Below are 17,419 nucleotides of genomic sequence, written 5' to 3'. Positions count from 1 at the left end.
GTGCACATCTATTCAGGTTAACGACTGCCAGCCCCATTAGGAAGGACAAAGCAGAGATTCACAGTATGCCTGGGTACTGTTACAGCAGGATCTTTCCTCACAGGAACCGGCCTCCCCTGCACAGGGTCGGTGAACCCCAAGTTCTCTAGCACCTTGGCTCCAGTGAGGCCTCTGTTCATCAGACCTAGAATAGCTTTGGTTAAATAAATCAAGACACACCTTAATTGGCTGTCTGTCTATTTCATTCCTGGGGACCCCATGATTAATTAACCACAGTCAGAGATTTCTGCTACTGAAGCCATTCCCTGATCCCTGAGTGTAGCATCTGGCTATTAAAACAATACCCACTTTGCTTCAGACTGTTAACAGTCATCACCTGGGCCAGGCCTCAGCTGGCTTCTCACATCCCCACTGAGATCAGGAATACCATTTTTATTATATCTCCTTCCAAAAGCATTCCAAGCCGAGAGGTGGGGAGGGGGAAAAAAAAAAAAAAAAAGAGCCAGCAAAGCACTTTTAAATATTTGGGTATTTCCCTTTTCACTCTATTTTTACTGGCAAAGGAGACTAGTTTTCAGGGCCCAGCCAGGATATAGAGGTGAGACACATGATCCATTTAATCTACTTTTTTTTTTTTTTTTTTATCTCCCAAAGTCTTTAAATTCTTCCCTCTACATTGTGCCAAGGACTTTCTGGCCTTTTACTTTACCCAGAGAGACCAACAATGGGTTTGTTTGCTTTAGCAAACCCAAGAAAACTGTTGAAACTACAGTCAACTGCTTGAGCTACCATACATAATGCAGTATGTCTTATTAATAAACTGAATATAATGAATGCAGTTCAGAAAAAAAAAATCTTAGATTTCCAACACTGGCTGCACATTAAAATAATATGAAGAGGTGTGTTTTTTGTTTGTTCGTTTTTAATATGATGCTTACCACACTGTCCACTCCCAGACGTTTAAATCAGAAGCTCTGGGGTTAAACCAAGCATCTGTATTTTCTTAAAACTGCCTAAGTGAATTTGATCCACAGTGAGGTTCATGACCAGTGCTGTAGAAGTTCTCATTCACTCCTAAGGTTTCTATTACCACCTGTATACTAATGATGTATATTTTTTAATCCTTCTAGGATCTGTCTTCTAAGTTTCAGCCCTCAAAACAGTGTATCTATCTTTGACCTTCCCCCTCTTTTTCAAGAATCTGGAGGCTTACACAATATAAAAGGAATTATCAAATATATGCACTTACCGTGTACTAGGAACACTGCAAAAGTTAAAAAAAATGGTCTCTGTCTTCTTTGTGTAGACATTTGATTGCCTGTTGTGAGGTTTCTTAACCTTAGCACTACTGACATTTTGTGCTAGAATATCCTTTGTCGTGGGGCGGAGGAGCTGTCTTGTGGATTGCTTAGGAGCATTCCTAGTCTCTATCCACTGGATTCTAGTAGCATCCTACTACTCTCTCCTCATTGTGACAACCAAAAATATCTTTAGATATGGCCAAATATTCCCTGGGCATCAAAATTGCCATGGCTGAGAATCACTGTTCTGAGGTCATCCCTGCATGAACAGTTCACACTAACTTATATTTTAACGTGTTACATATTAAATATATTAATTTTCTCTTTCTTGTTCTTAGTCTTGGATGTTTATCAGTCTTGTACCATTATCAAAACTTCACCACCCAGAAATCTCTCTTTCCCAGGGCCACTGCATATGATTGCACAATTGGTTTATTCACTATTCAAAGTTACATATTGCTCTTGAGCGTTAATGTTTCTTAAGTCTCTTTTAAAATTGAACAGTCCTTTTCCCTCCTGTTGTCTTTCTCCACTCCGCCATTTGCCCGCCTCCCCCCCCCCCCCCGAGTCTATTTATCAACTAGATAAATAAATTGGTTCATTTGTCCTGTGGTGTACTTGACATTCTGGATTTGCCTGATTATCCTCCTGATGTCATTTAGATTGTTCCTGTGTTACCAGGAAACTAGAAGTTACATCCAAAAGCTTCATTAGATTTATGTCAAGTATTTTTGGTGTTGTACTTCTTATAGCCAAACATCTGTTGACAATGTGTGGCTATCTAGCTTTTAACTAAAGAGGTGTCAGGTGGTGATATCCTGATCCCACCATTATTAAGTTGATAATTTTTCATTATGTCAATACTTATATCATGAAAACCTTTCATATTATGGTTTAAGAATCTATTGGTGCTTATTGCCTAAGTCAATTATTTCTTTAGAAATTATAAAATGGCCATATTTTGGAGGTCCATTTTGACACAAACAATTTGGATATCAATTAGACATCTGAAGTGGAAATAACTTGTAGTAGTAGGTATGCAAGTCTGAAGAGTGGGGTGAGAAAGATACATTTAGAAGTCATCAGTATGTGGTAGATTTTAATATTCATAGACTATGTAGGATTACTGAGAGGAGAGGATATACTGAGAAGAGGGACCAGTAATAAGCATTGAGGTACCCCAACTGTTACAACTGGATGAAGAGGAGATGTCAAAAAAGGGCTCAGAGCTCAGCTGAGGTGTCTCAGTGGTTGAGCATCGACCTATGAACCACGAGGTCATGGTTCAATTCCCAGTTAGGGCACATGCCCAGGTTGTGGGCTCAATTCCCAGTGGGAGGTGGGTGTGGGTGCAGGAGGCAGCTGATCAATAATTCTCTTTCATCATTGATGTTTCTATCTCTCTCTCTCCCTCTCCCTTCTTCTCTGAAGTCAATAAAAATATATTTTTAAAAAAGAGGGCTGAGAGGCAAGATCTCCACCTCCTTAATATCATTTCTCATAACTATTTCTTTAACATCTTCTCTGGATTATGGTAATCATCTCCTAATTGATCTTACTCTAGTCATGCTCTACAGAGCTCTCTGAGAAGTTTTTCTAAAAATTAAGTCTATCAAATCAGTTCCCAGATTTACAAAAGCAGCATTAATAACTCTACAAAAGCCCAAATATCTACTGTCACCATGTGATACCCTTTCTGATGTTTCTTTCCTATCTCCTCACCTTCACATATTGCCCTTCCCCATCCCTCACCTGAAATACTTGCTTTTACTTTGTTTACAGTACTAATTGATATTTAATTTAGTAAATCGTTAATGAGCACTTACAATGTACCAGAAAATATACTAAGCGATTAGGGAGAGGGGTAATTTTCAGCAGGTAAAAAAGGTTCCCAAAAAGAGGTAGCATCCGAGGACTTTGAAAAAAGGCTAGAGGTGTCATGGGGGAAAACTTTAGTGTGCATTATAATCACCTGGAGTGGCTTGTGAAAACACATGGTGGGGTCTCACTCCCAGAGTTTAGGATTTTCTAGGTCTGAGATAGAGGAGTGAAAATGTGAATTTCTGTAAGGTTCCCAGGTGATGCTGATGCTCTTGGTTGCAGAATCACACTTTGAGAAGCACAGCTTTAGTGCCATTAACATCTAACTGCTGCGGCATTCTTGTTTATCCCTAATCATCCAGAGCACTGTGACACATTTGTCGAACTTTAAGACTCTTTGAGAAGTCTGATTCCATTTGGAGGACAATAGAGATGGGAAGGGGGTATATATCTTATTCATCTTTGCACAGCTTTGGCATATTACAGTGATGTTTTGCAAACACCATTGATTGGATTAACAAATAGCCATGCAGTAACTATCAATAAGTCCCTTACTTAATCAATCCTTAGTAAAAGGGAATAGATGACTACCATTCCTAAGTTAGAAAAATGTATAGAAAGTGTTAAAACAACAACAACCACCCCAACTTTGGTTCACCAAGTGCATCAGTAATCTTTCCTTACATATTGGTGAGTGCAGTGTATCAGAACTCAGTCTGGTGTTGACTTCAATCTGGATCAGTACATAGATACTTATGTGTCTCTCAAATACAAGAACACTGACTCGATTTGTTAAGCCACAGGACTGCAATATATTGTATATGGTATATTAAATGGAATGTAACGCATTGCCTTACATAACATTATTACATAGAGAATAATATACCTATTATGCTGTATGCTGAGGGCATGCAGGAGACCCTGTAGAGCAGGCTGACAGGAGATTGATGATGGTGGAAAGGGGAGGGGAGGCGGGTCCCGGGTAAACCATTGCATACTGGAAGAAATGCAACGCCCAAGTTGTAGCAGCATTCCCATGACATCAAACGCCATCGCCAGAAGGGTTCCTGCAACCGTCAGGGCTAGAAGGATCTAGTTCACTGCGATCCGTGAAGCCCAGAACAGTCTTCCCTCCCGCCTCCCGCGGGGGCCAATGCTGGCTCCTAACGGGGAGCCCCCTCTATCTTGGCTGGGCTCAAGCCCAGGCGGCCCCACTCGCACGCGACTTTCATTTCCGCCCGTGGAGCTTTTTCCCGCCAACGGCCGGGTTTCCGCCTCCCGCCGCCCTGACGCCGGCGGGACTGCGCATGTGCGGTGCCCGGCCGCCGACTAAGCCCCCCTGCGGCGCCGCGGGCGGCGAGCCATGGAGGAGACGGAAGCGAGCCTGTGGCACCAGTTCCCGTTGCTTCTGCCCCAGAACCGGGCGAAAACCGTGTATGAAGGATTCATCACTGCCCAGGTACTGCCCGGGGTTGCTCTCTCGCTAGGGGGAGAGCCTCCCTCTCGGGGCGCAGTGCCGCCCCTTCCTTGGAGTCTGACCCGAGCGGGTGAGGAGCCCTGACTTACGGGGATTGAGAGGGACGGCAGGTAACGACTCCCCGGACACTACTCCCCGGTTTGAGAACCGCCGCCGTCGCGGGACGCCGGGGCCAGGGTCCCCGCGCGGGGCCGGGCGTCTGGAGACCCGCGCGCGGGACCTGAGCGGGACCGGAGCGGCGGTGGGGGCGGGGCGGGGCGGGGGCGGGGCTGGCGGTGGCCACGCCCCTCGGCCCTCCCCTCTCGGAGTTGCCTCCTTCCTGATGCAGTGGCCGCTCCACTTTTAAACTCTTCTCTGTTTTTGGAACTTTTGTGCTTAGCTCTGTTCTCACACCGCCCGCCCCCACGAAGGTGGGCGGCCGTCCGCGGGAATCCCTGCTCATCGTGATGTTGGTGCTTCCTGTAGAAAGCACATTTTGGAGGAAAACCTTATTTTTGGCCCTCTTGTCATGTCACGTGTACCCGACCGACCTTCCGACCGTCCGTCTATTTGTGATAAGTTTTGTAGGAGATTTTTGACAACAGAATTGTGTTTGCAGATTCCCAATCGCCTCTCTTATGGAGTTAGTACATGGAGGAACACACGTGTAGGGCTCAGAAGTTTACGAAGCGCTTTCCAAGTACACGCTATCGCAATATTAACCTCCGCCCCTGGAGGCAGGAATTTAGGAAAAATAATTATTCTTGTTTCTTAGTGGAATAAGTCAAGGCATGGGAAAATGGAGAGGTTTAGTTCCTTTTTCCATGATCGCAACAGAACCCCTTAAACTCAGGCTGATTTCCACGCCTGGATCTTTCCCCTCTGCATTTGCGCCAAGATACCTTAGCAGTGATGGCGAACCTATGACACGCGTGTCAGCACTGACACGCGTGGCCATTTCTGATGACACGCGGCCGCTGAGGCGGCTGCATGCCGAGGATGAAACATTTGCGAAATAATGTTTTTTCCTCAAAGTGACACACTACCCGAGTTACGCTCAGTTTTTTGGCGAAGTTTGACACACCAAGCTCAAAAGGTTGCCCATCACTGGGTTAGCGTGTAGACTTTTGTCCCCTGACCATTATCCTCAACATCATGCCCCTCCCCAGCACACATTTGTTTTTTTTTTTGAGGATTGGGGCTATATCCTAGGAATTACCATATGTTTTCAAGACTACTTATAAAATAACCTCTTAAAAACATTGAATTATCAAAATCACTTGCTAAGTGAAACTTTTTACCTATCCCTAAGAATGGTAGGTGCCGAACAGTTTGAGATTAAGTTGCAGACATAATGCCCCTTTATTCCTAAATACTTCAGGTATATTTCACAAGACCAATGACACACACATACGTAACCACAATACAGTTCTCAAAATCAAGATATTTGACTGCGATATAATACCACTATCTAATCTGGAGTCCGTTTTCAATTTTTTTTTTTTAAATGTTGCAGTTACATTATTTTAGCTCCCTACCATCTGATGATGTGAGATCTCATATTTAGCTGTCTCTAACATGAAATAGTTTATTAGTCTTTCTTTGGTTTTCATGAGCTTGCCATTTCTTAAGAGGACAGGTTAGTTATTAGGTAGGATGCCCCTCAATTTGGGTTTCACTGATGGTTCTTCAAGTTCAGATTATGCAATTTGGCAGAAATGCCCCAGAAAGAATGTTGTGGCCTTTTCAAGGTATTTATATCAGTGGGTCTGGTTATTGATAATGTTTCCTCTGATCACCTGTTTAAAGTGGCATCTTCCAGTTATTCCTTTGCAATTAATAAGTACTTTTAGGGAGCTGAAACATTAAACTTTCACCACACACACCCCAGGTGTAGCATTATTGACTCTTGTTTGAGTCAGTTTATACTGTGATGGTTGCCAAATGATATTTTAGCTCTATCATTTCTTTATTAATTGGCATTCTATGATTAGGAATAGCTTTCCCTTCTTTCCAATTTATATCATAATGGTCTCAGGGATTTAAAAAATAATCTATTTAATGTGTTCTCATCATTGCATCCCTTATTTTTATGTTTATATTGTCCCAGATTTGGCCAGTGAAAGCACATTGTTATTGATATAAATTTGTAAAGTTTTGAATTTCCCTCTCATCACTGTTAAAATTATTTTATGGATGCTAACATGTAGTGATATATCATCATTTTTCAGAACTTTTGTAATTTTAAATTTTAGTTCCCCTGCACCTAGGAACTATTTAATAGAAGATTTTTCAAAATTTATCATGGAAGGTCTTTTTTTTAGTTTTGTTAACTGATTTCTAATTTTATTGCATTGTGATGAGATCGTATTGTTTATAAAAAGTTTGTGGAACTTATTGATCCTGTGTATGTGAGAGAAATTCGTGAGTGATTAAAAGGAGGTGCTTTCTCTGTTATCAGATTATTCCTTTCCCCTTGAGTGAGCTTTGATAGTTTGTTTCCTTCAAGGACTTTGTTCATTCATCTAGGTTTCAAAATTTATTGGCTTAAAAGTTACTTATAATATTCCATTTTATCATTTTAATGTCTTTAGGCTCTATAATGATGCTCTTTTTATTGATTATCTTATGCTGCAAAACTAATTAGTCCAAACATTAGTGGCTTAAAATAACACATTATTTCAGGATTCTGTGGATCAGGAACTTGGAGGTGACTTAGCCGATGTTTCTGTATCAGTGTTTCTTATGAAGATGCTGGCCAGGATGTCAGTTATCTAAAGGCTTGACTAGAGTTGAAAGATTTGCTTCCAGGATTGCTCATTCACATAGCCATTGGCTGGAGGCCTCAGTTTTTTTACTGCTCTCCATGAGGAAGGCCTCAGTTCCTCACCACATGGACCTCTGCAGTGTTGCTTGACTGTAATGACACATGGCAGCTAGCTTCCCCTGGCTAAGTAGTGAGTGGTGGGACAGAGATCAAGCAGAAAGCTGCACAGTGCCTTTTCTCCCCTAGCCGCTGATGTTAACACATATTTAGTCAGCTTTATTTTGTTTGTTAGAAACAAGTCACAAGTGCAGCCCATAGTAAAGGAGAGAATTTAGACACCAACACTTAATGGTGGCAGTATCAAAGAAATTATGGGCATATTTTATAGCTACCTCCTATTCCAATACTGATAATGGTATTTTGTGTTTCTTCTGATGCATTGGCATAGAGGCTTATACATTTTATTGAAATCATTTCTTCAATAATCTACTTTTGATATCATTGATTTTTCACTATTTCTGAAGTACCAATCAAGGTTACTGTAGGATACTCTACTGGGATTTCTCATGATTAGATTGGGGTTATGGGTTTTTGAGAGGAACATCACAGTGTAAGTACTATTTCGTCACATCATATTAAGGGTACAGATTATCAATGTGATATATTACCATTGATGTTGACCTTGATCATTTGGCTGAAGGGGCATTTGTCTGGTTTATCTACTGAAAAGTTACTCTTCTGCCCTTCCATTCTCCCCTCTCCCCATTCCCCCCCACTCCCCCCCCCCACTGCCCCCCCCCCCCCCACACTTTCCATACTATACTCTTTTCCTTCCCCCATACTGTACTGTTTGGGAGGAAGTCACTATGAGCAGCTCCCATTAAGGAATGGGGAGTTATGCTCCCTTTTAAGGTAGAGGATATACATAATTTACTCAATTCTTCTGCATGGGAGATTAGCTTAACTCTCCCATTTACTAATTCACTTATTGATAACAGTATGGATTCATTAAACTTATTTTATACTTTGGGTTGTAATCCATTCTTACTTTCTTTGTTGCTCAAATTGACAGATTTGGCACTGTCAGTTATCCTTTAAAGAGATTTTTGAAAAATAAGAAAAGTCTTTATATTTACTTGTATATTAACTGTTTCTGGCACTCTGTTGTATACCAGATTTCCATGTGATTTCACTTACTATCTTCCTGAGTGCCTTTAATATTTCAGGTAGTGTATGTCTACTGATGATTAATTCTTTCAGCTGTTTCATGTCTAAAAAATTGTTTATTTGGATTTTTGAAAGATACTTTTATTGGGTATAAGATTCTAGGTTGACTTTTTTTTCTTTTAGTGCTTTAAAGATGTCACTTCACTGTCTTGCATTATTTTCTACGAGAACTCTTTTTTTCTTATCTTTGTTAGTAGTTTGTTATTTTTCCTTTGGCTGCTTTTAAGGTTTTTCTTTTTATCTTGGTGTAGTTTTATTTATGTTTTCCCTCCACAGAGTTTGTGCAGTTTGGTTTTTTTTGTTTGTTTGTTTTAGATCTATGAGGTTGTTTTTTCATTTAATTTGGAAAAACTTCAGCCATTAATTCTTCAAAATTTTTTTTGTTTCCCCCTATCTCTTACCTGTATTGGGAACTTCAAATACATGCACGATAGGCCAATTTAAGTTGTTGCATAATTCATTAATGGTCTGCTTTTTTGTTTTTTTAAACAATCTCTCTGTTTGTTGTTTTTGGATGTTCTATTTCTGTGTTTCAGGTACACTAATATCTATTTTTGCAAGGTTTAATCTGTTAATACCATCTAGCATATTTATCACTTTAGACATTGTATATGCATTTTTTTATCTTTTAAATATGGGTCTTCCTTTATATCTCTTCCATGTGTATTTAGCATACTCATGCTTTCCTTAACCTTCTTGAATATCTGTAATATTGTAATAACTGTTTAAGAATTTTAAAGCAGTTCTATAATCTGTTTTTGTATTTCTCTTGATTTTTCTTTTTATTATGAATCTTATTTTCCTGCTTCTCTGCATACCTGCTATATTTTGATTGAATGCCAGACATTGTGCATGCTACTTGTGGTGTGCTAGATATTATTTATTCACTTAAATATTCTTGAGATTTTTTTTCTAAGCAGCAGTTAAGTTACTTGGAAATGGTTTGATCTTTTCAATGTTGGCTTTTAAGCTTTGTTAGGCAGAAAAAGAACAGATTTTGCCTTTATCACTGAGGCAACACTTGTATTTGTTGGCTTTAATAGTACAAGGTTGTCCACTTCGATGGGAAGAAGCCCAACCTTGTGTGAGCTCCAAGATTGTTTTGCATGCTCCATTCTCATGGTTCCCCAGCTTTGGGTGGTTTTCTCACATCCATGTAGCAATCACTATTTAGCTAAAGACTCCTTTGGAGGAATCCTCTGAAGTTCTCTAGTTTACTCTGTAGTTCTTTCTTCCCCATGTATTTCATCTTTGGTGCTGTACGTTATGAATCCTGCATACCTTTACCTCCCCTAATTCACCCCTTTCTTTTTAAATCAGGGAGAATGTTGGGCTCTATTTCGTTCTTCATCCTTGCCCTGCAGCCTGAAAATTCTCCAGGCCATACAGCTGACTATAGAGATTTTCTCATTTGTTTCCCTTTTTCAAGGATCACTGTCCTATAATGCCTATTGTTCGATGTCTGACAAATCATTGTTTCATACATATTTTGTCCAACTTTTTAGTTAGTGGGATAGTAAATCCTGTATTTTTTTAAATCATGGCTAGAAGCAAAAGTTTCCTTTTAGTTTCTTAAAAATTGTATTCAATTGTTGCTTTTTAAAAAAAATCTTGCTTTGAGAAGTCTGATGCCAAAATTGTTCTGTCTCCCATATAAGTTATTTGACTTCTTTCTTAGAAGCTATGTACTTTCTACCTTATTTTAAAAGTGTTCATTAAGATAAATCTCAGAGTGGGTCATTATGAGTCACTTTTCTCTTGTGTCCCGTTGTCCTTTTCAGTATGTGAATTTTCAGAAAGTATACTTGGATTATAATTTTAAATAGTCTTTTCTTCTATTTTGTTTTCCTTTTCATGTTTTCCAATTATTTGTATATTAGATTTCCTATACTTGTTTTCCACTTCACTTACTTTTTTCTGATTATCTCTAATTTTTTACTAATTTGATAATTTTCTTGCTTTTTCTTTGCCTCTTCTGAATTTTTTTATTTTACTCTATTGTTTGTTGAACACCTATTTATTACATTTTAATATCTTTTTATATTTTTCTTCATTTTTTAAAAAATTTACAATTTCTGTTCTTGGTTTTTGAATTTCTGACTCTGGGTATAAACACTCAAAAATATATAATTCAGCATTGTGATTTGTTTATCTCTACAATTTTTGCATGGCAGACGATCATCACCTGAAATGTTTTGAGTCTCTTATTCTGTTTTTGTCTCATAGTAGTGTGGCATTGATGAAGTCAATAGCTTTTAAGTTTGGAACTGTTTGGCTGTTTACAATAGTTTATAAAATTATTAGTTCAGGAATACACTGTTCTGTCAGTGAAGCAAAGTACAGTTTATTTAATGGATGATGTTTTTGTAGTGCTGAGGGGAGGAGTTGAGTGTTTCTATTTTGTTACATAAGATCCTAAGTTTGCCACTCTTGTTTTTTCCTCCTAGCACCCAGTTTCCAAAGTATTTCCTTCTCTGCCTTTTTACCATCTTCTATTCCTACATTTCTTTTCCAAGCCGAACGCCTTGCCTTTTGTGTTCATGTTTAGTCTCTTCCCTATAGTCAGTGTTCTACCATACTCTGATCTACCAGATTATTTATTATTATTTTTGTACTTGGTCCAGTCCGCTCTTCTCTCTTCCATGCATTTTTTCTGAACCCCCTAGCTGTCTAAAAGGAGTTGCTGTTGGAGTTCCAGATTGGAAACAACTGAAAAGCGATCTATATTTTTTCTTTTCTGTAGGTAATTTGAAATTTAGTGTTCTCTGTCTCCTGATTTTACTGCAGATGAGATTTGCATGTGTGTGTGTGTGTGTGTGTGTTGTGTTGTTGTTGTTTTCTTAATATTGATCTATATAGTGTTTTGGGAGGATGTATGGAGAGGTTCACATTTAGGCAATTATCAGTACTTTGGTTTCCTCTAAGCCTGGAAAATCTCCTTTTTGAGAGCAATTAAGAAAAAAAACTAATTTGGATATTTTCTTTAATCAGAAACGTATGATGGCATGTGACATGGCATTTGACCTTTTAAAATGGCTGGATTTTGCAAATAAGGGAGTTTGGAATTTTATTCTTTCAGATAACAGAGCAGTAGAGAAGTTTTACTATTTTTCATGTAAATTTTGAGTTCCAGATTGTTCTTACACCTATGTGTGGGATGTCTATAAAGTTAGGTTAAAGTTACTACATAATACCTCTTAGTGCTTTAATGAAATAGTGAATTATTGTTACTTGACCTTTTGAAAAGGTCAGTAGTACATTTTGTTTCATTTTTTTAAACGACATTTAAATGTAATGAAAGTCAGAACTGTAATATTACCATGAAAGTAAAGGTTATGGGGTACATTTAATTGTGTTCCTCTATTTTTGAAACTGCTTTGAGGGAGACTGTGCTAAAATTCTTGTGGTAATTGTTTTTCGAGAATTTTATTACTCTTTTTCATTTTATACTGTTGGAGTAAAAGATTATAATTCTGTTTGTCCTTTTCTGCCTACCTTTGCTCAGATTTCATGTGTATTATCCTATTTAAGTTACAAAGTTTAAGCTGCTTACTCATCCACTTTCTCAAGAAAGTAAAACTGAATATATTTCTGAGGACAGTCTTTCCTTCCTTAGAAAGACTCTTGAGTAAAATTTTATGTATTCAAATGTATAGCTAGTGAAAATGTAAGTTGAAAGAAGTAATGTAATATGTTAGCAATTTTATTAACTGTCTGCAAATGTGGGAGAATTAAATACATTCTGATTTATGAAAACATTTCTCTGATGTTTGTATATTTAGATTATTTAACCAAATATATTTTTATTTTATAAAATATAGAACATTGCAAATATGATGCCTATAATGTATTACATATTCTTATTTTACTTATGAACATTATGACTTCTTCTTATTCAAAGCAATTTGAAGGAATTTTCTTTTTCATACATTTATTTCACAAGAAATAACATCTAAAAATACTTGTCTACATTAACAATTTCTTATAACGCTTATGTTTATGTGAGTGACTATCTCTTTGAAAACAATTTTAGTGTTTTGATTTCCCAATAATTGCAAAGCTTTGAACAATTATTTTTCCTCAAATGCAATATTATGTTGCTTATATTTTAATAGGTATAAACATTTGGATTAAGTTTATACCGTTTAGAAAATAAAGGAAACATTGCCTTTTCTATATGATTCTAAAATTAAGTGAAACTCATAACATTGAATGAAAGGTGAAAATTTGAACCTTTTCAATATTTTCCACAGGGAAGAGACTTCCATCTTAAAATATTGTTGCCTGAAGATTTGCAGCTGAAGAATGCAAGGTGATGTGTTTTGTCCTATATTTGCATCTTTATGGAATGGGTAGTCAGTTAATCTGCTATAAACTGATTTCAGTCATTAGAATTTTGCCTAAAATGCTTATTAGTCATATCTGATTTTCCCAAGTCACTGTGCATTTGTAAATGATTTTCCCTGGTGCTGAAGTACTTTTAAAAGGTGACACATGAATTCTCTAATTTTCTTTTTAATTTAAAGCAGTAAACAGCAACTGTGTAAATTTCACTAACAAATATGAACTGAAGTATAAAGGGAGAATACAAAATAATTAGAATTAGTACAGACAGCCTGTCAAGGAATGTCAAGAGATGAGACTAGAAATTTAGGTAGCGCCCCAAATCTCAGTTCTGCTCCTAAATATCTCTAGGGGTCAGGAAGGGGTAAGGGGTAAGGAAGACTCCAGAGGCCTTTACATGTTGGATTGATGGATTTTGTGACTGATTCGAAGTGGGAAATAAGAGGGAAAGAGGAGTGGAGGATGCTTTCCAAGTTCCTGGCTTAGATCACTAAGCTAGAGAAGAGGGCATTGATGGAGAAATTGATTTAAGATGTATCAGGTGTGAAATACCAAGAGAGGCTATTCAGTAGGTAGTAGAGTATTGGTGTATTAATTCCAGTGTGATTCTTGGAATGGAGATGCCTGTAGAATTCACAGTAGGCATGGGGTTTGGGGCTCTGAGTATGGATAGACTTTCAGCGCTGCATGTGTGAGGTGGAAAGAAAGCCAGTGAGGGTAAATAAAGAGGACCTTGGAGGAAGACTAAGAATTGACCAGAAAAGTAAGGGGAAAAACTGAAGCCCAACACAGAGAGACTTAAGGAAGGAGAGTGGTTAATAGTGCTGAGTGTTGCAAAGGGATCATGTTAGAAATGATTAGGTTTTATGTAGACACAAGACAGGTGTATTGGGTTTTAGAGTGAATGAGTGGGTAGAAAGGAAATGTAAACAGTATAAACTACTTTGAAGAAAAGGAGTGGCCAATGCTGGGAAAACTCAGGCCTCCTACTTCTGGGTAAGTTAAATCTCTTCCTAGAAGAGTTACTTGCCTAACAATGTTGAGAGCACAGCTGAGATGACCCAGTAGATAGATGAACATTAACTATCAGTAACACAATTAAAAGTTATCCTTTTAGTGTGTGTGTGTGTGTGTGTGTGTGTGTGTGTGTGCATATATATATATATGTCCTTTCTGTATCATTTTAGTTATATTACCCTGGAATTTGAAGAAGATTGTATTGCTACATAAACTCTCAAATATAAGTTCTGTATATTAAGATCTAAACTGTTGGTTCTATTTAACCTACCTCGGAGCAGAATCTGGTTCAGTAGATAACATTGCTATGTTTAAAAAAAGATGTACTGTTTGCCTATCATTTATTGATTGCAGTTATTTATATTTTGAAATAAAATTAGTACTGTCAGTTTGAAGACTTTGAACTTTATAAGTGGTAAACATTTTATTAACATTTCAAAATTATGTTTGTCATTCTTTTCTATGCTCATGCCTGTTTGTCTTATCATACATGTAAGTTTTTTCCTATACTGAACAATTAACACATTATTTTATTCCATTAAATTTTAGATTACTATGTAGTTGGAAGCTGAGGACAATACTTTGTGGATACCATCAAATAATACAACAAGTAAGTCCTTTAAAAGGTTTGTGTTTTAAGCAAGGGTAAGAAATTACTAAGTTTACTTTTTTTTAAAGTCTTACTGTGCAAAATGCTGTAACAAAGTAGTTGCTAAATTTTGTAGGTTTCATCTCTATGAAATATTTTAAGGATCTATACATTATGTAAAGTGTTTTTCAGTCTCAGAATCCTTAGCACATCTCTGGGCAGCATTTATGTTCAAGATTTCCATTCTTGAGACTTCATTGTCTTCAAATGCATTCACCCTTATCCATATACATCACTTTTTGAGTGATTTTTTCTGCTAAGACTGAATAATGGTGGTATAAAGAAATGCCAGGACCCATTTAGGAGTTGTAGGATATCTGTGACAAAAATGGGATTGTAGTTCTAGATTAGTAACAGAAAAGGTGTGGAGATCACTTAGGATCATATACGAGTAGTTGGACATAATAGGAGTAGTTGTAAAGGCCACATTAGTGAGATATAGGCAGGATTAATTTAGTTATTATTTTTAAAATTATTGTATACTAGTAACTGGAAGTTTGTACCTTTTAATCACCTTTACCCATTTTGCCCACCCTCTGTACCCTGGTTTAGTTATTCTTAATGTTTAAGTTCCTCTACCTGAAAATTCCTTTAAAGAGTAAAGAAACTTTAAAACAAAATCATTGTTACTAAAGCAAAGGAAAAGAATGAAATGCCTCTTGTAGAAAAATAAATTAAGTAGAAATGCATTTCATTTGTATGCTTTTCCCTCTTATATTTTCTCTATCTAAAAGGCAGATTATTATCTATGATAACTGACAATGACAGAAACTCTCACATAAAGCATTATTGCACCAAAAAGAAATAATAGGAGAGAAACTATTTGATTTGTAGAATGTAGGCTGTAATTGCTGGCAGTATAATTACAGCAGTTTTTTAAGGGGATGCTTAAATTATTTCTTCTGTTTTTTTCCCCATTGCTCCCTCCCTATCTCCTGTGACTATTTATATTATACTAGAGGCCCGGTGCAGGAAATTCGTGCACAGTGGGGGGGGGGTGTCCCCTCAGCCCAGGCTGTACCCTCTCCAATTTGGGACCCCTCGGAGGATGTCTGACTGCCGGTTTAGGCCCGATCACCGGGATCTGGCCTAAACCAGCAGTCGGACATCCCTCTCACAATCCTGGACTGCTGGCTCCTAATCGCTCACCTGCCACCTGCCTGGTCACCCCTAACTTCCCCTCCCTCCCCCCCCAGCCAGCCTGATTGTCCCTAACTGCCCCCCCCTGCTGGCCTGGTTTCCCCAAACTGCCCCCTGCTGCTGGCCAGGTCACCCCCAACTGCCCCCTCACCCCCCCCCCCCCCGCCGGCCTGGTTGCCTCTTACTGCCCCCCCTGTCAGCCTGGTTTTCCCCCAACTGCCCTCCTCTGCTGACCTGGTTGCCCCTAACTGTCCTCCCCCCCCCCCCCACTGGCCTGGTCACATCCAACTGTCCCTTGCCACTGGCCTGGTTGTCCCCAACTGCCCCCCTCCCCCCGCCAGCCTGGTTGCCCCAAGCAGCCTGCTTGTTCAGTTGTTTGGTCGTCCCTCACTACCCCCCCCCCCCACACACACACACACCAGCCTGGTTGCCCCACTTAGCCTGCTTGTTCAGTCGTTTGGTTGTCCCTCACTAATCCCCCCTGCCAGCCTGGTTTTAGGCAGCCATCTTGTGAGAGTGTGATGGTCAATATACACATTACCTCTTTATTATATAAGATATCAAAGTTTAAGAAGTGAATCTATTGAGATATTTAAATAGCCTGAAAATCTTGTTAATAAAGACTAAGTATAATAAGAAGATATCTGTTTTTCTTCACCAATTCACCAAGAAGGTTCCTAAAAAAAGTCTCAATTACTTAATCTCCTTTCTGCCCTCCAGTTGGTTATGTAGAACCCAATATTAGTTGAGTCTTTGTTTTATTCCAAGTCCAGATGAATATCACTATTCTTTCTTTGTTGCATTTTTTTTTTTTTTTTTTATTGAGTTCAGAGAGGAAGGAAGAGGGAGAGAGAGAGAGAAGCATCAATGATGAGAGAGAATCATTGATCGGCTGCCTCCTACATGTCCCGTACTGGGGATTGAGCCTGCAACCCAGGCATGTGCCCTTGACCAGAATCGAAACTGGGACCCTTCAGTTCACAAGCCGACACTCTATCCACTGAGCCAAACTGGCTAGGGCTCTTTGTACATTTTTAACTAGTAAATATGGGTCAGGGGGTCAGCAGCCTTTTTCAGTGAAGGACCAGATAGTACATTTTTTAGGTTTTGTGGATCGTAAGTTCTCTGTTACAGCCACTCAACTATGGCGTTTAGTGCCAAAGCAGCCATGACAAGAGGTAAAGGTATGGCTTAGCTGCATTTCAGTACAGGTTTATTTACAAAAGCATGCATTGGCTGGATTTAGCCTCTGGACTGTAGTTTGTAGACCCTGGATATAACTTATTATTCATTTCTACCAAATTAAGGGGAGAGGAGAGATATTGTATAGAAGAAGGGAAAATCAAAGATTTGTTCTAAAACATGAACACACTCAAAAGTTATTTTAAGATGTGAATCTTATGTCTCATACATTGCTAAAATATGTTAGATTATTAATTTTGTCTCTAAAGAGAGTGAACAAATTCATATATTTACTTTGTCTAGCACTGTGTGGCTCTAGTGAGGGCATCACAAAAAGTAACAAAAATACAATATTTTGAATTCAAGCAGAGAAATGATAAAGAACTTTATCTAAGAAAACATTTTAAATTATTATTTTTTCTTTTATTGTATAGTTATTTTAAGAATGATTTCTAAGAAATGGAACAGTGATTCTTAAATACTCATTCTACTTTAGAAGTTTACTTTTGCCATCC

General features: G+C 38.3%; 1 protein-coding gene and 1 long non-coding RNA gene across 6 annotated transcripts in view; one reads left to right on the top strand and one right to left on the bottom strand.

Annotated features, from left to right (window-relative positions):
• LOC114230247 (uncharacterized) overlaps window positions 1-4,831 on the bottom strand; it is a 58,148-nt gene extending 53,317 nt beyond the window's left edge. The window contains exon 1 of the long non-coding RNA XR_003616117.2: window positions 4,689-4,831. This is a non-coding gene — a long non-coding RNA (uncharacterized LOC114230247). The remainder of the gene's footprint in view (window positions 1-4,688) is intronic.
• Window positions 4,435-17,419, top strand: part of FANCL (FA complementation group L) — a 61,835-nt gene continuing 48,850 nt past the window's right edge. For 2 of the 5 annotated variants that reach the window (XM_028139883.2, XM_054728563.1), the window contains exons 1-3: window positions 4,456-4,581; window positions 12,826-12,884; window positions 14,483-14,543. In XM_028139883.2, the coding sequence (XP_027995684.1) occupies window positions 4,486-4,581; window positions 12,826-12,884; window positions 14,483-14,543 (216 nt within the window). In that variant the 5' untranslated portion in view covers window positions 4,456-4,485. Of the gene's footprint in view, window positions 4,582-12,825; window positions 12,885-14,333; window positions 14,349-14,482; window positions 14,560-17,419 lie in introns of those variants that run through there. The other 3 variants (XM_008162107.3, XM_054728564.1, XM_054728565.1) reach the window with 3 other exon arrangements.

The sequence above is a fragment of the Eptesicus fuscus genome, chromosome 16 (genome assembly GCF_027574615.1).
Source record: "Eptesicus fuscus isolate TK198812 chromosome 16, DD_ASM_mEF_20220401, whole genome shotgun sequence".
NCBI lineage: Eukaryota > Metazoa > Chordata > Mammalia > Chiroptera > Vespertilionidae > Eptesicus > Eptesicus fuscus.
Note: the sequence above shows the minus strand (reverse complement) of the source record. Positions and strands in the feature narration are given on the sequence as shown.